Source organism: Giraffa tippelskirchi, chromosome 10, assembly GCF_054371585.1.
Source record: "Giraffa tippelskirchi isolate mGirTip1 chromosome 10, T2T-mGirTip1v1.2.pri, whole genome shotgun sequence".
NCBI classification, from domain to species: domain Eukaryota; kingdom Metazoa; phylum Chordata; class Mammalia; order Artiodactyla; family Giraffidae; genus Giraffa; species Giraffa tippelskirchi.
The window spans coordinates 142379616-142405809 of NC_137284.1; the positions used below are offsets into that span (position 1 = coordinate 142379616).

Sequence of the window (26194 nt, forward strand, 5' to 3'; positions counted from 1 at the left end):
AAAGGCCAGAGAGTCATGCACGAGTAAAACCACTGTTGTGTAAAATATGGTGACCTCCGTACCATGTTTATAATTGGGGAAGACCTATGGCCTCTGACCTTTTGTTCCAAGTAAGCCACTCTTGGGCTTGTTATGCAATTCGAAGTGTGATCTCTCTTCAGACAGAGTCTCAGCTTCCTTTGCATTCACTGAGCAGTCATTTCACTATCTCGGTTGCAAGTGTGCTCAGAACAAGACTGCAGATCTGAAAGCTTTCCCATAGGTCAACAAAGAAGTTACTAATGAGAGGATTAAATGAGCACATCCCTGCTTTGAGAGGCTGGCCCATACCATACCCCCCATTTCCATTCCGTCTACTCTAGGAGATATAAGGTCTTTGAAGACAGAGACCATGTCTCTGAACTGCATAACACCATGGTAAAGTTACTTCATATTAGGAGTTGGAAGGCCTTACAGCAGGCTGTCCAATGGAACTTTCTGTGATGATGGAATGTTCTCTGCGCTGTCTTACATGGAAGCCACTAGACATATGTGGCCACAGAGCACTTGAAATGGGGCTGGTGAGACAGAGGCACTGAATTTCTAGTTTTACTTAATTTTGATAAATTTACATCACCTCCTGTGACTAGTGACAAACATATTGAGCAACACAGCCTTAGAATCTCAAAAAATAGCTTTCTACTACAACCCTAAACAGATGGCCATTTCGCCTCTACCTGACTATTTCCAGTAATTGGGTTCACATTTGCTCGGTAGCCCTACTCGTTGTTGGATAGGTCCACTGGGGCCAGGACTCTACCCTGATGTGACATCAGAATTAGCCTCTGTTATCAGGTATGCATTTAGAAAGCACATTTATGAATTTTTAAAGCATAACTATGCATTTTTTTCTCACCTGAGCATAGATTGGTGGAGAATTTCTGTCTTTGCATTAGCATTCACTCCCATGCCTTTTGATACTTTTTCTCTTCTTTCTGGGCCAAGAGAGCAACAGTGACCATATGCCTTTGTTGATTTGATATGTTCTGTTCTGTGTCTTTTGGTCTAATTCTCCTGGAGTTTGCTGTGAAAGAGTATTTCAAACTCTCAAAAAGGGTACCAAAGAAATAGTGTTCCAAATGTTTAATTCTTTCTCTATTATAAGAAAACTTTTCATCTTGGTTTAAGATTAGTCTAAATACCAGTCCTGGTTTTCCACTGATGGGCTGTGGTCCAGGAGCTGATGCCACAGTCCTATTTGTCTCAGTCTTCTTTCTTTAAATGAAGGTGAATCTGCTTTTCTTACTTGGGAAGATCAAACAGTGATGGCCATGGGGTTGTGAACAACTTAAAGTGCTCCAGATGGGTAGTAATGCTTGGAGATGAGACATAAATTTCTGAAGTGTGTGGTCATCCCCAGTGTGGAGGCCAGTGTAGACAAACACCATCCCTTCACAAATCTAAAACGCCAGTGTCCACTCCTCCTAAGGTGGAAAGGAGGCCATGAAGACATTGATTTTTGTAACATGAAGACTTCTGTTCTCCTGTTTTGCAAGTAGAGAAATTATGAATAGAGAAAAAAGTAATAATGAAAGACTGAGTGGAGGAGGAAAGAAAACACAGGTTATAACATGGTAATCTGCTCTTAGTAGGGCCTTGTGTTCTGTATTCCGCTGATAAGAGAAAAGAAACAACTTGAGAAAGCAGAGTTCCTTGGATTGATCCCATTCATTTTTATTTCTGTGTTCCTGGTCTTGACACATGTGTCTTGATGATTGCATTTTTTTAAAAGTAGCACAGATTTTTGGAGCAAAATGGTGAAGGTTGAGCTAAAGTTAAGTCTAAACTGTATGTTAGAATCTATGTGTTTATTTGGTTTTTGAGTCCCAAATGAACCATTTAGTTGAGAAAAGAGTAAAACAGGTTGATAAATTGATTTTTTTTAAAAGGACAAAAGTTCATTTTCATTCATCAGAAAACACTGCCAGATCTACTGTGTAACTACTGCAAACATGGGTTTATATAACTTTGGAGATTCATATATAGCCTATTACCTAGGTCTTTAATTCACTTTGTAAACACTGATCAGTCAGTAAACCACAGAGATGATTCAGCTTGAGTTACATTTTTCACTCTCAGCATAGTAAAATCAAGAATAAAAATCTAATAATTCAAATCAGCTACAATTCCTGAGTGCCTGCTATGTCCCAAGAATGAAAAGAGCCTTTAAAAGACTGTATCTGTTCATAAGTGGCCTTAAGAATGAAGGCATGTGGAAAGTAAATTATCAGTAACATATTTAAGCACTAGTTAGAACAATAAGCCAGGGCAAGGCAGTACATTATTAATTACCAAAATTGAATGATGGATATTCAAGGAGTTAGATATCACTACCAAACTGGAGTCCTCAGGAAAGGCATAAAGGAATTGAAATTTGAGCCAGAAATGCATGACTGAATTGAATATGGACAATGAAACTATTCTATCTGATACCGCAATGGTGAATACATAACATTAAGTGTTTGGCAAAACCCGTAGAATGTACCAAAGTGTGAAACTTAATGTAAACATGAACTTCAAAAGCTAGCAGAGGTGATAGAATTCCAGGTAAGCTATTCTGGAAACTTAAAAGATGTTGCTGTAAAAGTGCTGCACTCAATGTGTCAGCAAATTTGGAAAACTCAGCAGTGACCACAGGACTGGAAAAGGTCACTTTTCATCCCAATCTCAAAGAAGGGCAGTGCAAAAGAATGTTCAAACTACTGGACAATTGTGCTCATTTCACATGCTAGTAAGGTTATGCTCAAAATCCTTCAAGTTAGGCTTCAGCAGTACATAAACCAAGAACTTCCAGATGTACCAGCTGGGTTTAGAAAAGGCAGAGGAACCAGAGATCAAATTGCCAATATTCATTGGATCATAGAGAAAGCAAGGGAATTCCAGAAAAACATCTCCTTCTGCTTCATTGACTGTGCTAAAGCCTTTGTGTGGATCACAACAAACTGGAAAATTCTTTAACGGAAGAGAATACCAGACCACCTTATCTGCCTCCTGAGAAACATGTATGCCAGTCAAGAAGCAATAGCTAGAACCGAACATGGAACAATGGACTGGTTCAAAATTGGGGAAATAGTACAACAAGGCTGTATATTGTCACCCTGTTTATTTAACATGTGCAGAGTACATCATGTGAAATGCCAGACTGGATGAATCGCAAGCTGGAATCAAGATTGCCAGGAGAAATATCAACAACCTCAGATATACAGATGATACCATTGTAATGGCAAAAAGCAAAGAGGAAATTAAGAGCCTCTTGATGAGAGTGAAAGAGGAAAGTGAAAAAATTCACTTAAAACTCAACATTCAAAAAACTAAGATCGTGCCATCCGATCCCAATCCTTCATGGCAAATAGAAGGGGAAACAGTAGAAGCAGTGACAGACTTTGTTTTCTTGGGCTCCAAAATCACTGCGGATATGACTGCAGCCAAGAAATTAAAAGACACTTGCCCCTTGGAAGGAAAGCTATGACAAACCTGACAGCATATTAAAAAGCAGAGACATCACTTTGCTGACAAAGGTCTGTATAGTCAAAGCTATGCTTCTTCCAGTAGTCATGTATGGACATGAGAGTTGGAAAAGACCGTGATGCTGAGAAAGATTGAAGGCAAAAGGAGAAGAGGGCAGCAGAAGATGAGACGGTTAGATAGCATCACTAACTCAATGGACATTAACTTGAGCAAACTCCAGAGACAGTGAAGGACAGGGAAGCCTGGTGTAACACAGTCCATGGAGTCACCAGGAGTCAGACACCACTTAGTGACTGAGCGACAAAAACAACAAATCAATATTAGCTCATTAACTATAACAAATGTACCACTGCAAGATTTTAGTAATGGGCTGTATTAGTTTGCTAGGACTGCTGTAACAAAGTACCACAAACTGGGTGGTTTAGAATAAACATTTATTATCTCACAATTCCAGAGACTAGAAATCAAAGTGTCAGCAGGGTCCCTCTGAAGACCCCAAGGAATGTCTCACCCCTAGCTGCTCGTAGCCTGAGGCATTCCTGCCCCACCATATTCTCATGTGTTTGCCCATGATCTTCCCTCTGTGTATATCTGTCTCTATGTTCAAATTGCCTCTTTTTATAAGGACACCAGTCATACAGGATTAGGGACCATCCTAATACTCATCTTAACTTGACTACATGTACAAAGACACAATTTCTAAACAAGGTCACATTCTGAGGTGCTGGGGGTTAGGAGGTCAACATATCTTTTGGTGGGGAATACACAGTTCAGTGCAAACACAGATACACCGGGTAGGGGTAAAGGTGAGGGAATATATGGGTGCTCTGTACTTTCTGCTCAGTTTTTCCTTAAACTATGTTGTTCAGTCGCTCAGTCACGTCCAGCTTTTTGTGACCCCATGAACTGCAGCATGCCAGGCTTCTCTGTCCTTCACTATCTCCCTGAGTTTGCTCGAACTCATGTCCATTGAGTCAGTGATGCCATCCAACCATCTCATCCTCTGTTGCCCCCTTCTCCTCTTGCCCTCAATCTTTCCCAGCATCAGGGTCTTTTCCAATGAATCAGTTCTTTGCCTTAGGTGGCCAAAGTATTGGGAGTTTCAGCTTCAGCCCTTCCTAAGAATATTCAGGCTTGATTTCCTTTAGGATTGACTGGTTTGATCTTCTTGCTGTCCAAAGGACTCTCGAGAGTCTTCTCCAGCACCACAGTTCAAAAGCATCAGTTCTTCAGTGCTCAGCCTTCTTTATAGTCCAACTTTCACATATGTACATGACTACTGGAAAAACCATAGCTTTGACTATACAGAACTTTGTCAGCAAAATTATGTCTCTGCTTTTTAATACACTAGGTTTGTCATAGCTATTCTTTCAAGGAGCAAGTATTTTTTAATTTCATGGCTGCAGTCACTGTCTGCAGTGATTTTGGAGCCTGAGAAAGTAAAATCTGACACTGTTCCCACATTTTCTCCATCTATTTCCCATGAAGTGATAGAACTGGATGCCATGATCTTAGTTTTTTGAATGTTGAGTTTTAAGTCAACTTTTTCACTCTCCTCTTTCACCTTCATCAAGAGGCTCTTTAGTTTCTCTTCACTTTCTGCCATTAAAGTGGTATCATAGGCATATCTGAGGTTATTGATACTTCTCCCAGCAATCTTGATTAAGCTTGTGATTCATCCAGCCTGAAATTTCACATGATGTACTCTGCATAGAAGTTAAATAAGCAAGGTGGCAATATACAGCCTTGATGTACTCCTTTCCCTATTTTGAACCAGTTCATTGTTCCATGTCCGTTGTCCCTTCAACTTAAAACTACACTAAAAAATAATATTAAAAAAAATTTTTGTTTAAACCTTAAAAAAATATGATCCAGCACATAGCACATATTTGATTCATGTTGGTTACTTTTGGAAGTTGTATTGACTTAGCGTCCCTGAAACAACAGATTTTATTCTTGATGTGTTCTGAGACCAGTGTTGGCACTGTCCCAAATTCCAAGGACCTCCTGCAATCATTTACCATTCACTTTATGATGATTTGAGGGTAGATAGAACTTAGCTTTCTCTACAAATTTCTCCCCCTAATAATGGAGTACTGGCCAGCTAGCTACCACCTACTGCCTTGACTATATTTACACCTGTGTGCATGTGTGTGAATACACATATTAATACATGAACATACACTCACGTGCACACAGACACATACACACCCACATATGTGCACACACATACACATTTAAGATGACTTCCTACCTGCCACCAACCCTGTCCCAACAAAAGCAGAAACTAGTTCTCCTTATAAAGGTGTCTCAGGAAATATCTCTAGTGAAGGCCACATACCCATAAAGAAAAAAAAAAAACTTTGCAAAGCTAAAATATAATAATAGTTAGAATTCGTGATTGAAAGACACACATAAGAAATTAAACTCAATATTTTTAAGGAAAAGAATCCTAGATTGGATTTAATAAGTAGAATTTAATTTCCAATACAGAGAGGGAAATGAAGAAGGGAGGAAACAAAGGAAGTATCACAGAATGAGACACATAAAACAAGGAAATGACAGAAGAAATATTGATAAATATCTCCCCATCCCCCATAAAGAAGTTGAGAGGGGAAAAGAAAGCAGAGAGAAGGAAAGGGAAGGAGGAAGCTTCAGGATCCTCTGGCATGGAGGTGAGACACGTGGCAGACACACAGGAGGTCCACTCACAGCACCGTTCACCTGTGTCATCGGCTTGGTGGTACCATTACCCAAAGGAAAGAAAGGCAGCATGTTAAGTGATTTGAAATCTCTGACATTGACTTACTCCTTAATTGTACCAGCATAGACATGCCCTATTTTAAGAAAATCTGGTATTTGAGAACCCATATTGAAAAGACAGGTATATCAGTAGGCGATGGTTCTCCTGCCTTTGTAAAATGCTTTTTCTCCCTTGACAAAAGGAGTCGCACCAAGGTTTTTCAGTAGCATGACTACAATCTCCCCAGCACAAAAATTTAGATTTTCATAAAGCTTTTCACCTCCCTTCATCTACGTCTGTCTTTCAAGCTACTCTGTCCACTGGCGACACTCACGAGCTCCACTGTTTACAGAAGCTCTCTGCCTTGACATGTCATCACTTGGTTGATGGAGAGTTTGTTTCCTGTCCAATGTTACTGGAAGGAGTTCAGCATCGACTGGGGGTCAGGGAGGAAATGAGAGATTACAAGCTGAGGACATGGGAGCTACTGCTTCCAAAAGAGGGGAAAATTCACTGACAATTCTCCCCAGACGTGGCTCCCCTTACGAGGAACAGTGCCAGGGAGGTTCAGAGAAGTTCTGTGATGATATAAGGGTGTGAGGATTGAGAAGACTTCCAGCTCCATCCTACAGTGGGACCAGCAAAGAGCCATTTTCACAAGCACAGACAACTTCTCCCCAAACACAGCACACGTTCCAAAAGAGTCATCCCGCACCACCCGGTACAGAAATGTGCTTCTTCCACCAACTCAGGTGTATCTGTCACACATCCGCAAAGCAGAGCCCGGAAAGACATCATGTGTGTAGATGCTTCATTGAGCGCTCACTCCCTCTCTCTTCCTCCTAGTGCCTTACTTCATTCAATGAGCAAACACCTGCTTAGGTAGAGTTCCTATATGGTTGAAGAAGAAAAACACCCAAATAATAAAAGATGGGATCTGCTTGCAATGCAGGAGACCTGGGTTCGATCCCTGGGTCAGAAGATCCCCTGGAGAAGGGAATGGCAACCCACTCCAGTATTCTTGCCTGGAGAATCCCCTGGATGGAGGAGCCTGGCGGGCTCCAGGACACGGGGTTGCAAAGAGTTGGACATGACTGAGTGGCTAACACACACACACACACACGATAAAAGGTGAGGAGTAGGAGGAGGGAATGGGTCAGGGAAAAAATTTGCGTGGGTCGAGAGCCAGTGAGGGTGGCCAGCCACAGTGACCACATGATCTTAATTAGCTGCACTCCCCGAGTGCTCCAGGATGATGCTTGGCTCTGCCAGCCGTGCGCATCTTCGGCCTGCTTGGGAATGTTTGCTTTACCACTCGTAGGCACCTGCATAGAGGTATAGTCTGAGAAAAAACCCAGCCGCCGTGACCAGCAAACCACCAGCACGACCCCTCGGCTTAATGAGGCTGGAGGGAGACCCAGAGGCTTAGAGGCTGCTCTTCAAGCTACTTAGATAAATTAAGCAAAGTGAAATTGTTTGCTTACAGACAGAACCTCTTTCTCCCATTTCTGTTTGCTGTTGCTATAGTTATTCCAGAAGTGGTGTATATACAACAAAAAGACTTTACTGAAGAAAGGAAGGAGAAGCCTTTGCCCTCACTGCACCCAGCACTTAAGTCACGGAGGTTTGGTCCCACTGCCCACAGGGCTGTCCTCACGCACCCTGCATTGTGCTGAAAACAGGAGCCCACCCCAGGGAGACACATGGCCTCTCAGGAGACCCTTGAATCACTTTCTTTTTTTTTTTTTTCCATTTTGATAACAATGGAGAGATCAGACTGAAAAATATAAAGAAATTTTTTCTTGGTTGCTGAAGTAATTTTTTTAAAAAGAAAACTGATTTTTTCCCTTTATAACTAGCTAAGTATTTGGAAAGAACTCTTTGTAAGAGGCAGATAGAAAAACACTGAAAAATAAAAAATCCCCAAATAAACACCCAAATTTGAATTTCTAAAGGATTTATGAGCAGTATAAATAATACCTTAGGGAATAAGAAGGGAGGGGGAATTCAAACATTGTATCGTTTTGTTTTGGTTGGCTGAGATTTTATTTTTGTTTTTGTGGGTTTTTTTAAGGCGGGAAATGCTTGGAAAAATAAAATCATCTAGTGATTTCAGAAGGTTTCTGAACTTGGCTTTAAAGTCTAAGTTTTGCTTTTCACTCCCTCACACAAAGATGCCATTAGGGGATGGCTTCAGGTTTTGCACGTCTCTCTCTTCTTACGCAGGGCAAATGGCTTGTCTCATGTGCGCCGAAAGGGCTGGAAAATATTTTTTGTGATCTGAGTGCAGCACAGAGTCTAGGATTCCAGAGGAAGTGGAGGCCTCCCGCTCCACACAGGAAACAATCTTCAAGCAGGCCTTAAATGCCAGATTCCAGGCCGAGTTTAACTAACCACTGACAGCTCTGTAAACAAAGCAAGGACAAAAAAGAGCCTGCTTCCCCTTTTCTGGTAGTCATTTTGGGTTTGGGGGCTGCAGGGGAATTCTGGAATACTTGACTCCATGGCACAGAGACACAGGAAAAGCGGACTCCTCAGTTGAAGAGCTGGAAAAGGAAGATCTTTCTGGGATTAAAACCATCACGGAGGAGGTAGGAAAGGAGAAAATGGTTGGATTACAAAGAGCGGCGACTTCTGAGCTCTGAAAACAGTTTGATCATATGTAACTGCTTTGAAAAATGCTGCTGCACTATGTTTAGTCATGGTACTCTTGCTGTGGTCTTTATTATCATTCTGATATTAATATTCTTTTAGGATATGCAGATTATGCCTAGATGCTTGTATTATTTTATTTCTCTCTTTACTTCTGCTTTTCTCTTAGTTCCAGACATTCCTTTTCTTGCCACTTTTCTTTTTCTCACTTGTGTTCCCCTTTCCTCTTTCTTTGTTCACTGATTTTTATAACTTTGGCCTGTAGTTCAGCAGGTTACAAAGAACAATATCATTCAGTAGGTTTCGAGTGATCCCAGCAATATTTCAAGTCATCAGACCCCTCTGTCTCTCAAGGTCTTTGCTTTAAAAAAAAAAAACAAAAACAAAACCTGTGATTCTGGAATTTTACTTATTTGTCTCTTAAGTTGCATGAATGGGACTAAATTTAGCACATAAAGGATATGGCTTGTTGGGAGTCAGAAATTGATCACTGGCTACCTCATTCATCATCTAAAGTGTTTTTCTTAAGAATAAAGAAAAGGGGGATAAAATAATGGTGAGGGGCTGAGATGACTCATTTATGATATCAATTTTGCTTCCTCCCCTTTAGATCCAGACATTGTCTGGTCTCCCTAAACCTGAACCCACACCATGGATGATTTTGAACGTCGCAGAGAACTCAGGAGGCAAAAGCGAGAAGAGATGCGTCTGGAAGCAGAAAGGTAAGGTATCTCTGTTCTGTTATCCACAATATTGGTTTCAGGCCTCGAAGAAAGATCATTGGCCTCAAGGGCCAAATGTATGGCATGCTAAACTGTTTGCAAAAGCAGTTATAGAAAATGTTCCCAGCCATTAAGACTCTAAATTCTGGGCAAACAAACATCAAGAAAAAGAGAGAGTGAGGATTTAATCTGTGTCTTTCATATTATCCATAGACTTTTAAATGACAAAGACAATGTATGGATAAAAGTTTTAAAATCACTTGTAATATTGAAATGCCAAAAAAAAAAGGACAAATATTGAATACTGAAACCATTTAGGAAATGGAAGTCTTCGGTCTGAAAGAATAAAGGCAATAAGACCAGATGGACCTCAGGACAAATTTTTATTCTTATGAGAAAAGCAGCCAAATCCACTAATGGACATATTATGGGTTAGTAGCTGGCAGAGTGTGTTATTGTAGAGGTTCTAATTGAAAGTTGTTGTGTTGTGTGAGGCCTCTGTTGTATTGACTTTCAAGGGCAGGTTGGGGAAATAAAGCAGTGACATACGAAGCACAGGACATAAAGGCATCTTTTAAATCTTTAGGCCTCAGAGCAAAGGACAGTGGCATTTAATGTGACTTAACTCAGACATTCGTTTGAGAAAGCAGAATAGGCATTCACAGAAAGATAAATGTTAAACAGTTATTTAAAATCAAATAGATTTTGCCTCATAATATTACTAATTCCAAAAGATGGTAGTAAGATAATACCTCAGTGATTTTGTAGTAGAAAACTAGAAACTTACACTGATAGCAAAATATATTTAAAGCATGTGCTAAATTGCTTCAGTCATGTCTGACTCTTTGTGACTGGTAGCCTCCAAGATCCTCTCTCCATGGGGATTCTCAAGGCAAGAATACTGGAGTGGGTTGCTGTGCCCTCCTCCAGGATTTAAAGCATGGGATCTACTTATTTGTGTAGAGAATTCAAAAGAAGAATGTAAGATTACTGCCTTTGTTTAAGTTGGTCAGAGTAGATTGCTGTATGCCACACGGTACCATGAACAGTACCTGGGCTCCATAGGCTCAGATCCCACGTCTCACTTATGAGCTCTGTGGCCACGAGCAAGTGACTTCTCTCTACACCACAGCTGCCTTATTTGTAAAATAGGTATAATATCTATGTAGCTTTTTGGTTGTTGTGAAGACTGTTGAACTTAATAAATGGCCGAGACTAGTACCTGGCACATAAATGTATGTTACTATTTTTTTTAATTGGAGTATAATTGCATTACAGTGTTGTGTTAGTCTCCACTGTACCATGAAGTGAGTCAGTTATGTATACATATACCCCCTCCCTCTTGAGCTTTCCTCCCACCCCACCCCCACATTCCACCCCTCTAGGTCATCATAGAGCACAGAGCTGAGCTTCCATGCAATACAGCAACTTCCCACTAGCTAGCTGTTATACACATGGTAGTGTATATATGTCAATGCAACTTTCCCAGTTCGTCCCGCCCTCCCCTTACCCTACTGCGTCCACACATCCGTTCTCTACATCTGCATCTCTATTCCTGCCCTGCAGACAGACTCATTTGTGCCATCTTTCTTGTATGTTATTATTTTTCAAAACCATTATCCTTAGCTAAACAAGTAAGAAACAACAGAGCAATATAACCAGAACTAAAAATTAATGCCAGGAAAAGGCAGTTATCATACTGTGATGAAACTAGTCAGGAAAAGCTCCCTGGAAGTGGAGAGCCATGGAGGAAGTTAACAATGGTGATGATGAATGAATACAAGGCGGGCTGTGTAGAGGAGAGAGTGACATCTGCAGAAGCTCAGAGGTGGGAATAAGAATCCTGGTGCAAGAAACCTGTTGAGTCCTTAGGGAAGAATGAGTTAGATTTTTATATCTTGGGTGTTTCTATTTCATATAAAAGGCAATAGAGACTTCACCAGGAGTGAAAACATACTGAGGGATGTTATCTACAGTGGGCTAGAGTGTGGGGGTACTGGAAGGGTTAGTGTTGAACACACGATGATGAGGACTGAATCGGGGCAGCAAATATGGAAATGAAGATCAAATGTGATCCTCTTTCGAGGGAGAATTGGCAAATCTTTCAGGAGAGGCAGAAACTCATGACAACCCCACAGATTGTAAGTCTGGAGAACCGGAAGGGGAAACTGGGACGTGTTGCATGCTTGGGTAGGCATGGGGAGAGTGCTTAATTTCAGGTAGAAACCACATCCAAAAAGATATTTCCTTCAGGCATTGAGAGAGAGGCATTCCAGTCTTTGTTCAAAACAGGAGAAAAATTATTATTAGAGAAGTCAGTTTGGGCAGACTCAGTGTAGCAATGGTAGCACAAAAACAGAAAATGGAGGTAGCAATGGTGATATGAAAGCAAGTGGAGACAGAGAAAGGTCAGAAATACATAATGGACGGACTCCCCTAGTGGTCCAGTGATTGAGACTTCACCCTCCGCCTCAGGGTACAGGTTCAATCCCTGGTCAGGGAGCTAAGACCCCACATGCCTCATGGCCAAAAAACAAAGCAGAAAACAGAAGCAATATTGTAACAAATTCAATAAAGACTTTAAAAATGGTCCACTTCAAAAAAGAAAAAATAATCTTAAAAAAAAATAAAAGATGAAATGGAAACCATCACAGGAGATAAAAAATCAGGGAGAGGAGGAGAACCAGGGAGAGCATGGAGCAACCATGATGAGTGTACATGGAAGTCTTGTAGGGATGTTCAGACCCATTGGAGTGTACCTCTTATCCTTTCCAATGATGTGTTGTGTGGCCTCAGTTTCTCCTGAAAGTCTACAAGATACTGTACCCCGCAAATGTTTATTCAGCATCAGCACTATGCTAGGAACAGTGAAAAATGGGGAAATATAAATAGACATAGTTTCTGTCTTTATATTCCTCATGATGTGCTAGGAAACCAAAGTACAGCAGAATCAGAATACAGACCAGGCCAGGATGAGGGGGCAGATCTAACAGAATTGGGGCTGGAGGGATTCAAGAGTGGGCACAGGAAGTTGGGCATCAGGCTAGATCAGTATCTTCAACTTCTTCCTTGATTGTGTGAATTGGGAAATGGGGACTCAACAGGAGAGGAAATAGAATGAATTTGTTGTGGTTACACCCATACTATAATTACAGTGAATGAGCTAGATTCTTTTAGAATTTTGCCTAAGAATTTTCCATACATCTACACGGTTCATTCCTTCCAGTTTTTTGTTTTGTGTGGAAGGATATGTCTTCCTTTAAAGTCAATCGTAAAAGAAATGTACCCAGTAAAGCTTAGCTAGGTACACTTAATAACCTAAAACAAATTCACACAAATTTGTACTACCCTTGTTTAACTTACATTTCTTCAGGGATATTATAGTTCATGTGACTCCTTTTCTTTCTTCCTTTTTTTTTTAAGAGAAATACTTAAGTACTTCCTTATATTTGTACTTATTAAGTTTAATGTTTCAAGGGAAACACTTTAGTTATGTTATTCTGTAATTTGTTAAGCAAGCCCATGTTCACCCTATAGGATTTTGTAAAATTTGATCATTTATGAAAATGGTGAAGGTCAGACTTTATAGTCCAGCCAACTTTGATGGGAAATTTCAGGGTGTGTACAGGAAACAGATGTCCAGAATCAGGAATTAAACGCCATCTAAAAGCATCTGAAAGGGCATAAGACCCTGGGCAAGTCTCGCTTCTTTTAGCTTTAAAACTTGGCTTCTTCATCTGTGACTGGAGTAGGGGATTGGTGATAATTTTTATTTTCCTTTTGCTTTTGGAATTGTCTAATTTTTGCAACGGAGAAGGCGATGGCACCCCACTCCAGTACTCTTGCCTGGAAAATCCCATGGACGGAGGAGCCTGGTAGGCTGCAGTCCATGGGGTCGTGAAGAGTCGGACAAGACTGAGCGACTTCACTTTCACTTTTCACTTTCATGCATTGGAGAAGGAAATGGCAACCTACTCCAGTGTTCTTGCCTGGAGAATCCAGGGACGGGGAAGCCTGGTGGCCTGCCGTCTATGGGGTCACACAGAGTCGGACACGACTGAAGCGACTTAGCAGCAGCAATTTTTACAATGATCATGTGTTTCTTGGTTTAAAAGCGAATAAAACAATAAGGCAGATTTCCATTTTGAAAAATAAGATTTTATGGCCTTTGGCATTGTACTTGGGGTCAGGATGGAGAAGATCAAATTCTCCTTTGGGAATTTATGGAACTAAAAGAAAGAACTCAGCCTTGATCTGGAACGGCCCTAAAGCTCAGGGCTGTAAGCTCATTCGTTCATTCACTCATTCAACAAATTTTACTGGGCTTCTACTCTGCTTCAAGCTTTATTTTGCTGCACTGAGGATAGACCAACAGAATGACAGAATTGGGGAAAGTGCTTAATGCTTTTCAACCTGTGTAAAACCAGGTGGTGATCAAGCAACTATACTCATATGTCCTTAAATGCAATATATACTCTGATATTCATTGATAGTTTTTAAAGATGGCTTATGCCCTTTGTATGCTGTACCCCTGCAGAGAGTGTGGGGAAAATGGTAACACAGAGAAGAGATTGTTGACTTTTCCTCTTCTTACCCACAAAGCCTTTCCAAATAAAAATACCCTGTTATTTTAATTAGTTGTTATTGAGTTTGACTAACAGATGTTGTTCTACTTTACAATGATAAATAATTTAAAACTTGTACTCTCACCAGATGTTAAAACCACAAATTAAAATAAACCAGATTCTTTACACATTTTATTCCTCAGAAATAGAGTTTTTAGAAGATTACTTAAAGAGATAATTGTACATTTTGGACTATGCTGGCTTTTCAGGGTTTGGGACTGACAGTTCTTCACTGCATCTCAACTGCCTTGAGACTCTTGTGCTCACATCTCATTCCAAGGGTTTGCAGTCCAGTGCATTTACTTCCCTTCTTTGTCCTGCCCTTAACCTATGCATCTTTTTACTATTCACTTGTCCCTGTCCAACATACTCCATATTTTTGCCTGGAGAATCATATGGACAGAAGAGCTTGGCAAGCCCCAGTCCATGGGGTCACAAGGAGTCGGACATGACTAGGTGACTAACCCTTGTCCTTGTCCTTCACTTGACTTTCACTCTGAGTCCTTAAGATGAAGACTTTAGAGTTGGTAAAGGAAGTACTTCGTTCAGTCTTTAGATCTGGTAAAAATCCAAAGACTATCTATTGTATCTATCCGGTACAAAAAAGTATGGAATATCTTTAAAATACAAGATAATATATTGAACCAAAGGGATGAGTTCTCATCAATCCATGCAGTATCCCAATAGCCACGAAGCTCGTATCACAGATGAATTTGTAACTTTAGAGCCAACTTGATCAAAAGGGGAAGAAAAAGATTTAATTGGCAGAATGAATTCAGCAGGTAATCTGTGAAAATCCTAAATGTTTTGTTTCTAAGAAAAAATGCCATTTGTATACATCTCAAATTAAACTGTACTTCTGAATCAATTACCTATTTGAACAAACAAATAATTTGTTTTGCTATTATTCTTTACCTATGTCATGGGAATACAAAATGAATAGGTATATTCATTCATTCTGCTTCCCTTTCTGTTTCTTTTATTTCAATCCCTTTCTACCTCTGTCTCTGTATGCCTTTTCTTTCTTTAAAATTTTTTGGCATGCTGCACGGCATGTGGGATCTCAGACCCTAACCAGAGATCGAAGCCGTGCACCTTGCAGTGGAAGCGTCGAGTCTTAACCACTGGACCACCAAAGAAGTCCTGTCTCAAAAAAAAAAGAAGTTCTGCCTCTGTATTTCTTAGTGCATCTTGATGGGTTTTCCCCTGGTCCATGTGCATCTTTATCAACACTCAATCCGCTTGTTTCTATTTCCATCTCCTCCTAATTATCTATCCTGGATTATGCGTGCATGTCCTTTGTATCATCAGGGAATACATTTTCAAAGGGGAAAATGTAGGGTAAAGGGATACATTTTCAAAGAGGTCAAGTTCAGCTCTCTCTCTGTTCAACAAGCACCCCCCCCCCCCGCCAAAAGCCAAGCATTTTATGTGTATCTGGCAAAGACGGACTGGACACAGCACCAATACTACGTATGTGTGAATAAAACACACATTCTCTGTAAACGAAGCAACACGGAGAGGCCTAACAGTGAGAGGCAGTAGAGCTTAGCAGTTAAGGGCATGGACTTGAGCGTTTCACAGCTCTGCTGTCAAATCCAAGTTCTGCCGCTAATTAGCTGCATGATCTTACATATTATTCATTCTTCCTAACATTCTTTTTCATTATCTGTAAAATGGGGGAAATAAGACTATCCACTTCATAGGGTTTTTGTGGGGATAGAGAGAGATAATATATGCAACTGTTAACACAGTACTAATCATCTAGTGTTTATTATTCAAATAATAATTTACTATTATTTAAATTATTTAAATAATAATTTTTTATTACTCATTGGATTACTTTTCCAAGTAATAAACATCAATATTAAATTACTCATCTAACCTGATTCTATGCAACACCCAAAGAATTGAAGAAATATTTATATTTACCATAAAACAAAACAAAATAAAAAATATGAAGGTTTTCTTTCTACATTTCTCAAAGGACACAGGAACCTTAGGAAGATGAGGAGCAGGAATTTGCTGTTGGGTGAAGAGTTTTAAGGATGTGACTGGTAACAAGGTCTGTCTCAGTAAGAAGTTCAGTGTAGTTCAGTCGCTCGGTTGTGTCTGACTCTTTGTGACTCCATGGACTGCAGCATGCCAGGCTTCCCTGTCCATCACCAGCTCCTGGAGCTTGCTCAAACTCACGTCCATAGAGTTGGTGATGCCATCCAACCATCTCATTCTCTGTCGTCCCCTTCTCCTCCTGCCTTCAATCTTTCCCAGCATCAGGGTCTTTTCAGATGAGTAAGCTCTTCGCATCAGGTGGACCAAGTATTGGAGCTTTAGCTTCATTATCAGTCCTTCCAATGAATATACAGGACTGATTTCCTTTAGGATTGACTGGTTTGTGAACTCTTTAGTAAGAAGAGTTCACACCAATTTAAACTGAGATTTTCTATTACATTTGGACAAAAGGGTTTTGAGCTTTGATGTATCTGCTGAGAAACCTTCAGTGATGGTTTATCCATGAAGAGAGCTTCGGTGAGACATACTTTTCCCTGCATTTAGCTTGCTTTCAAAAGCAGCTCTCTCGCTTTCCAAGATGTGCACTCATTGCATTCCCAGCTCCTGTTTTCCATACCCAAGTGTGAGTTCCTCTTTCTGATCAGAAGAGAGGCTGCTATTGTACAGTTGTTATCAGATTTGGACACTCATATATGTAAATAAAGGGAGCAAAAGCACTCATGCTGTTGTCATCATTCATACATTTTTATAGGCCTCTGAAATACACTGATGATTAGACATTTGAAAGTAAATATTTTTATTTCACTAAAAAAAAAAACAATTTTTTAAAGTTCATTGAGGCTAAGTAGTGACCTCCCAGAACTCTATCACTGAAACCTTTTTACATGATTTAATGGTGTGGCCAATGATTATACAAAAACACTTTTATTTACAGTGCTTAGCACTGCAACCTTGAAATTTCAAGTCAAAGCAGTTTTTTGTTGCTCTGTAGTCAGAAAATTATTTTTCAGTAGGAAGTTAAAGAAAATATTCCTTTGAAACTGTCTAAATTATTAGAGGAGCTAAATTTGCTCAAAACTTCCCTTCAGTTCTCTCAGCAAATTCATCACTCCAGCGAAGCAAAAAATTGTTAAGATTTGTATCTGCATTTTTACTTTTAAGTTAAAAGATTTTTTTCAAGTAATTCATCTGAAAGAGATGTAAAAATATTTCTGTAAGGTTCTTATATTTATTTGATGTTGTGTAGGGTCAGCCTAACTTGAATGTAGGGGCACTGAGAGAAGGAGGTAATTTTCACCTAAGGGATCTTTAATTATTTATTTGTGTCTAGTCACATGAAAACTCAAACTATATACACATATTCATATTCTTGCTCTCTTTCTCATGCCCCATAAATAGACATTATTTATTGCCTCTGTTGATGTATAAATGATCAAGTTATAAATGATGAAGATGGCATATTTGGACCAATTTCCACTAACCTAACAATTCCTCTGGTCCTAAAAGTATCCTACTTTATGATGATCAGTAGATCAAGAATTCAGGATCTGCCCAAGGTGACACGTGTTCAGTAAGAATGAAAAATCCAGATTCTTAAGGACTTCACATGCTGACCCATAACTTCATTCTTAGCTGGAAAAAAATGTGGCACATACATGAGTAAATATACTCATAGCTTAAAATAGCACTGAAAAGAAAAAGAAAATAGTACTGAAATTTTCTAAACAACTTATATATGTGACTTATAATACATCAGTCTTCACTCACCTGAGGAGAGACAGGATAATGTAGTGGTTGAGTATGTGAATGATGAAGTCTGACAGACTTGAGTTCCAATCCTGACTTTGACAACTACTGGTTGGGTAACGTCCTGACAAATAACTTAAACATCTCATGCTTCAATTTCTTTATGTATAAAAGTGGGGATAATTATTCTACCTTACAGGATCATTGTAAGTGATAAGCTAGTTAACCCTTGTAGGGAAATTAGCACAATGACCAGCATAGAGTATATGCTCAATAAATGTTAGGTGTTATTATTAAAGTCATATTACTGTTTTGGTAGGTCTTTGGTACAAAATAATATTTTACTGGGTTTGAATTTTCACTTGTCTATCAGGTCAGTCATTATGATTTGTTTCATCCTTCTTTTCTATACTGATCTGTATACTTGCTAAGATGCTTGCTAAGATGCTTGCTAAATACTTTCTACTGAAGTTGGGAAAGAATGAAAACTTCTGACCATAAATAAGTCTACTGCACAAATATAATTGCTGTATGAGTATTTCAAAATCACATATTGTAGCTATGAAATTAATCAACTCATTCATTATAAGTCTTTATCTTAAGTATAGCATATAAAACTTAACTCATAATATTACCTGAAGAGGTCAATTCAGCAAAAATAGTTCTCAAGTTGAAAAAAATATAACCAGATTTTTCACCCAGCGTTAAAAAGGAAAAGGAACCATCATTTGTTTAGCATCAGCCACATGCCAGGCTAGGTGATGCACTTTATACACTGTGTGTGTGTGTGTGTGTGTGTGTATGCTCAGTCACTCAGTCACGTCTGACTCTTTGTGGCCCCGTGGACTGTAGTCCACCAGGTTCCTCTGCCCATGGAATTTTCCAGGCAAGAATACTGGAGTGGGTTGCCACATCCTACCCAAGGGTCTTCCCCACCCAGGGATCAAAACCGTATCTCTTGCGTCTCCTGCATTGGCAGGCAGATTCTTTACATCTAGTGCCACCGGGAAAGCCCCTCTACACCTTATATCATTTAATTGTCAAAACAACTGTATGACATTATCTTAGTTTGTTCACTCTGTTATAACAGAATACCATAGATTGAGTGGTTTATAAACAATAGAACTTTATTTCTCACAGTTCCAGAGGCTAAAATGTCCAAGATCAAGGGAACAGCAGAATCACTGTGTGGTGAGGGTCCACTTCCTGGTTCATAGACAGCTGTCTTCTTACTGTGTCCTCTCCTGGCAGAAGGGGTGAGGGAACTCTCTGAGGTCTTGTTTAAAAAGGGCACTTACCCCATTCACGAGGGTTCCACCTCCATGACCTAATCACCTCTCAAAGTCCCCAGCACTAAATAACATCACATTGGGGCTTAGGTTTCCACATATGAATCTAGTGGGGGGAACCATTCAGTTTACAGCAGACCTGGATATTATTATCCCTATTTTATAGCTGAGGAAACTGCAGGTCTGAAAGGTTAAGTTACATGTCCAAATTCACATAGCTGTGAACCACAATCTGGTTCTGCCTGCCTCAAGTCTCAAAACATTTTCCCTGTAATAAATTGATCAATAGAATTTTTCATGTTTCAACTGGCTGTCTTGGCTGAAGGTCCATCATCTCTACAATGCCAAAATAGCTCCCTAAGACAAGGGGGGGGGGATCATTCAAAGAAGTTATGTGGCAACAGAGAAAATGAAGTTATTGGGCTTAATTGAACTGCCCTTTATGCTTATTCAGGTAAATTACTTACATGTGTAGACAAAGTCATTGTTTTCTTTGCCCTCAAAAAAAAATCTCCCATGTTATTCCCATTTCACAGAAAAATAGAAACAGAGAAGATCAAATTTTCTCCCTCCTAGCCAAAGGAGGTTGTTGGCATAAATCTTCTTGACTTTTCTCTGGATTTTTCTCAATAAGATTGTGTTCACCGTTAGGACAGGACTTAGTCACATCATCACTCATGAAATCTTAAGGCTGTCACTAACTTTATAGATAACCTGCTTCAGTGGAATGTTACTTTTTCGTTTTTGGACCACACACTACTTTGAGTCCCTGATGAAAGCTATAGACACTCCTCCAAGAAAAATTTATATATGCACCCACAAAACTTGGCACTTACTTTCAGTGGTGTCATGGTCCTCCATCAACAGACCTCGTGGGGGCCCTTGAACATGGGGCCAAGAATCCCTGATCTAATGAATTTTAAAAGTTCATTTTACATAAGAAGAAACTTATCTCAAGGGATGCGGACCTCCTCAAGATCACCCAGCTAAGCTGGGGCAGAGCCTGCTGGCACAGTGCAGGCTCCTGAATAAATGGAATTGTCTATAAAGATGCCATGGCAATTGATTAGGAAAATAGAGCACGCTTTGGGGAAAATAGTGTATACTACAGTGTAAGATGTTTTTTAAATTGAAAAACAGCTTTTGGATAATATTACAAAATAAGAGGAGACTGTAAGATTACTTCACAGTGAGTAAAATGAAAAGCAAAGAAAGATAAGTAGATAGACACCATGAAAAGTTAATTGTTAGCAACTAGGAATCGAACTTTGCCATCTTAGTCAAGAAGGAAAAGAAAACTGGTGATTTTCCAAAGAGAACTCCGTTGCCATCAATTTTGGAAGTATTTTATTTGACATATGTTGTCTTGGCAAGATTTCTTTATACCAAACTTAATTATGATAGTAAGTTATTATGTAGGATTTCTCCATCCTTACCAGTTTCATCTGAGCAATTCAAACTCATCAAAGGATTTTTCTCTCTAAAAATGGGAGGGGTAAGAACTGATACGATTAAAGAGGATCTCGTGTTTCACCTTTATCACAACAATCTTTTGGGAGAATGGGCAGATTTGAGTGGGACACAGACATGAGGATGTCTCCCAGAAAGCAGAATCACGCAGACTTGGGTGCGAGTCCTGGCTGGGTTAAGAAAGATGATTCTACTTAGTCTCTCTGAGCCCATTTTCTCATCAGAAAAATGGCCTCATAACAGTTCCTCCTCATGGGGTTTCATATAGATTACAAAGCACTAGGTAGATAGATGACTGATAATAGACAAACGGATAGATAGATGATAGTAGAATATATAAGCTATGTATGATATGAATACATGATACCTAGATATGATTGAAAAGTGAAAGTGACAATGTTAGTTGCTCAGCCATGTCCTACTCTTTGCAACCCCATGCACTATAGCCCACCAGGCTCCTCTGTCCATAGAATTCTCCAGGCAAGCATACTGGAGTGGGTTGCCATACCTTTCTCTTGGGACTCTTCCAGACCCAAAGATCAAACCTGGGTCTCCTGCATTGCAGGCAGATTCTTTACCATCTGAGCCACCAGGGAAGCCCCATAATTAGTGCATGGTAAATGTTAGCTGTCAGTGCTAGTTTTCAGCTGGCTAGAAGACAGAGTAAGGAAGGAGCTATTGGGAAAGCCCTCTCCAAATTCATCTCCCAAGAAACTCGACCCCTCTCCAGCTACATTCTGGGGTTTCTGAATCACTGAGCATGTGCAGAGACCCCATGTCTTCAGACAATCTGGTTTCCAATCTACTCTATTTCAAATCGGTTCTAGCAGTCACTTTGAAAGTGATGGGAGAGTTATGAAGTCTCCATGCTGAAAAGAAAATCTACCTCCTTATTTTAAAGTCTCTTTTTCTTCCATACTAGTTTGAAACCAAGATAAAAATATAGGGTAGTCTGGTATCTAACATATCAAGATTTTATATCTTGATAATTTATGTATTAGTTAATCACATATTCTAAATAGATTTTTTTTTTTTTTGCCTAGTTGAATTACAGGTCTTTTTTTCATATTACATAATTGTTGTTTCAATACAGCTAGAAAATAACTTAAAGACTCAACATAAAACTGTACTAATAATATAAAGAAGTTATGTGCCTAATTTTTACAAAATAACTTTTAATCACTTTATTCTAAATTAGTGATTTTATTCATTTTAGTTATGAAAAGCCAATACATACAAAATAATATTATGTAATGTATAGAGATTATAGGGCTTCCCCGGTGGCTCAGGAGAGTGCAGGAGACAAAGTTTGATCCTGGGTTTGGAAGACCCCCTGGAGAAAGGAAATGGCAACCCACTCCAGTATTCTTGCCTGGGAAATCCCAATCCATGGGGTTGCAAAAGAGTCAAACACAACCGGACAAGTAGACAACAATATAGAGGTTATAAATCATTGTAATGCATACACTATAAACTTGCCATTCATCTTAAGACCTAGAACATTTCTAGTACCACTGAAACTCCCTCTCCAATCCCACTCCCTTCCCCCCCACCCCATCCACAGAGGTAACTAGAACCTTGAAAAATAAAATTCTAAATAAGATAATTTGAACTTAGGTGATAGTTTTTCTAGGACCCTGTGATCCAAAGTTTTCCAAAGATTCTTTCCAGACTCAAGTGAAGGTGTTCATGAGAAGCCCACTGTTCTCTGAGAGGGCAACAAATTTGCCTTTATAAACATAGAGGACCAAAGAAGTCCTTCTGTGTCTACAGCTGGGAACTTTGGAGAAGTATTACAAAGAATTATCTACAAGCAAAGAATGCTCATCAAAATCAAATAAAGTGTAATGAAGGCTATCAAATATGTATGCTGAATACATCTGTTCTGCTCACTGGTTTTCTGACTGACCAGCCAAGTATAAGAGATCTGCATTACAGCCATCATTTGACCAGGTAGGAATGGTGGACAGGAATGATTATAGACTATTCCAAATTCTTATTCAAGGGAAATCTATCTCAATTGCTTTGAAGTCTTCTAGGGAAATTCTTGACCTTTATTAGCCCCAAAGTTCTTAACATTGTTACAAGAACATACCACCGGATGTGAAACATGAGCATGTTGGAATGAACAGTGGCTATATAAATGGATTCTCATTCATCTGTGAATGAAGTTAAAGAAAAATAATGTGCATACCTTATGAACAAAACCAGTTCTTTTCATGAGTTTGCTATATAATAGGTAATGTTCATCAGGAGTCAGAAAATCAGTTTTCAGTCTCATAAATCTTCATTAATATTCAGATTCTTCCATTTTAAAATCTTTATGAGACTGTGGAAAAGTATAAATTTAAACTATTTGTAAATAAAGGATTTGATTAATATGTTAAATATGCAAGCTACATTCCAGGGCTTAGTTATTAAGCACTTGAGAGCACAACTTTTTAAAGAATTTTAGAAGAATTCACCCTCATTTAAAGGCTTAACTTGCTAATTATAATTCATTTTTATGTATGCAAATTTTAAACAAGTTTCTAATGTTTTGTTAGTCTGGTTGAAGTCACCAGACATTCTTGAACATATTTTCAAAACAGAATTTCTTTCAAAATATTACATAATTTGTGCAGGCCTTCCTTTCTGTTGGGCTTCCCTGGTGGATCAGATGGTAAAGAATCTGCCCGCAGTGCAGGAGTCCTTTCAGTTACTCTAGATTAGTGAGATTTGACATTACATCTGAGATTATTACCAACTAAATAAATTAAAATGTGAGGGTGTATTTTCCATTTTAATAACCCCCTACATCACATACAGTTCCTTTGTTGGAATAAAAATCTTGGTAAAGTACACATCAGCCTCTATAAATAGCAGCCATAAGCCTGTACATTCAGGAGAGTCTCCAGAGAGTGTATTTTAAACGGCACATTGTTTAGAATAGGAAATTCTTCTGATGTTCATATTTTCCATTGTGAGTGACATGGTCTATTCCATGTCACATCTTCACTGGCTTCCACCTTCTTATACCATTTAGGGATCCAACTGGTAGATTCCAGAAGATTGCCCAATATGTGCTTTTTAGTTTCTTAAGTAGTCTGGGTTTTACTGCCCATGGGAATTCTGCATAATGAGGGGCTCTCCAAATGAAAACTAGATAACTTCCAGAGCTGGGCCCAGCAACTAGGCCATTGAAACAGTCCTTTATCTTTGGAGCTAGTAACTCTACTGTGCCCATTCAGAATAATAGCAGTCAATCCATTTTTCGTTCCCACAGAAAGCTTTGCACTGTTGGCAGGACTTTCTGGAGAAATCAAGAGACTAATATGGAAAATTACTGAGCAGGAAGTGAACAGACAAACATGATGAGATGATGGGTTATCATGCAGATTCCAAGACAAGGAGCCTCAGCAGTTATAATTACACTGCATCTTTCCCAAGGCACTATTGGCAGCCATAGTAGCTGTATGCCTCTGCCCACTCTTTCCTTGAAGAGTCCTTCTGTTTCTCTAATCAAAACTGTTGTGTAAATCCAATTTTTTTTTTAGTAGAGGCCCATTTTGGAGATCTAATATTCCCTCACCATTTCTCCTTCCTTGATGAAGAGGATGAGAAATTACTGTTTAAGGGGACTTGGACAAAAGTTGTGATATACAAGAAGTTGATATCTGATGCCCTTCCTTGCTGATATTCTCCTTTTAAGAGCCTTTAACTCTTCCCACCTAACTAACCATGAAAGCAAAACTTTCCTAATATGTGCATGTTTTCTGAGCCAGCACCCTCAGAGTATATCCTGGCTGCCCAGGGAGTATCATTGCTATGGAAGCTCCATGGTTTATGAACTAAAGAGAATGAAGCTTTTATAAAACTCAAGGGTGAGGCAGGATGGAAATTCCTAATCCTTTCATTTCTAAGTGCCTTATACCAGAGACACATGAATATAAATTCTATCTCATTGGAACATTTATCAGAGCAACAGTAGCGTGAACTGGGGAGACATGCCCTTCAGAGAGGAGTTAGTTTTCCATAAGAATGCTGACTGAAGTGAGAATTACTGCTAGGAAACATCTTGGTATCATGTTGGGCTGTGTGATCAGAAATTAAGACTCTCTTCCCTGTGTTCTCAGGAAAGAGTTTAGAAATTCGAATCACTGAACTCAGACTTGCAAAGCTCACATCCAAGAGCATCAGTCAGCGTTAAATCTGGAAACGCTGTCATTTACTTTAGTTCCGGTGCTCTTCTTCTGCATTGCGCTGCGCCTGACCCCTCCAACTGCCTCTAACTCCATGAAAGTACCTTTTAGATCACTGATTAAAGAAAAAGGACACTGTATAAAGGTTGAGCAGATCTGGGCTTCCTCAACAGTAAAATAGAATTAACACTTCTCAGGGTAGCTGAGAAAATGAAAAGACATATGGACAAATACTATCAAAAGTGTAAGGGGCTGCACATGACAAATGCTTATCAGGTAGAGATACCTGTATGATTCGTTGAAGTCAAATTCACTTCCATTTAACTCGATGCGTTGTGGCAAGTTTCCTTCTGGTCACATACTGTGTTTCAGACCTTTTGGTCATATAATGTGTTTCAGAAGAATGTTCACACTTCACATTCTGCTGTGTTATGCTGTCTAACTGGCCCTCAGGCATTCAAGTCTTTCAAAAATCTGACTCAAAGTAAACACTGTAAAATGTTACCTCCCACTCTCCCCAGAGCCTACCACCCCTATCACCTTAGGATCTCAAAGGCAGATTAAAAGATACCATTTTGTCTTCCCTTTTCTCCTGGTGAATTGAAGAGAAAATTCAAAAGATTTTAAAATGATGACTTAACCCATTCAGAATTAAATCCTGCTGTTGGTCTCTTACCTGCCTGATTTTGCATCTAAGTGAGCAAAAGTCCTCAGGCTTAGAGGGATTTTGTGCTGCTCCAACCACTGTCCTTCCCTCCTGAAACTCTTATAATTGGTGAACTCTTACCTTGAAGCCCCATCTCAACAGTCATCCTCTGGAAGAGTCCCTAATCAAAGTGATTGATTTCCCACCGTGGGTTTCCCATAGCACTTTTCTGGTACATTAATTATTATCACCCATTTTATTTTTTATTTGTTCACATGTCTGTTTTCCCCACCAAACTGAAAGCAACTCTAAATCCAAAACGACATCTTACTTTTATTTCCCCAAAGACTCATACTCAATGCTGAACAAATGAATGAAAAAACAGCTACTTCAATTTATATCTGTGTACCAAGGCAGAACTTGGCTTACTTCAATAAGCTATTTAGGGACTTCCCTGGTGGTCCAGTAGTTAAGACTTCACCTTCCAAAGCAAGGGCTGCAGGTTCAATCCCTAGTCAGAGAGATATGATCCCACATGCCTTGAGGCCAAAATAACCAAAGCATAAAACAGAAGTAATATTTGATAAATTCAATAAAGAC

At 39.4% G+C, this 26194-nt stretch overlaps 1 protein-coding gene across 25 annotated transcripts in view; it reads left to right on the plus strand.

Moving 5' to 3' along the window:
* Positions 1-26194, plus strand: part of CALD1 (caldesmon 1) — a 237536-nt gene that overhangs the window by 126622 nt on the left and 84720 nt on the right. For 21 of the 25 annotated variants that reach the window (XR_014066400.1, XR_014066401.1, XR_014066399.1 and 18 more), the window contains one exon: positions 9513-9624. Coding sequence is in view for 22 of the 25 variants with exons in the window: in XM_081532959.1 (XP_081389085.1) it covers positions 9554-9624 (71 nt within the window). In the remaining 3 variants the exon portion in view is untranslated. Of the gene's footprint in view, positions 1-8415; positions 8842-9512; positions 9625-26194 lie in introns of those variants that run through there. The other 4 variants (XM_081532944.1, XM_081532951.1, XM_081532956.1 and 1 more) reach the window with 1 other exon arrangement.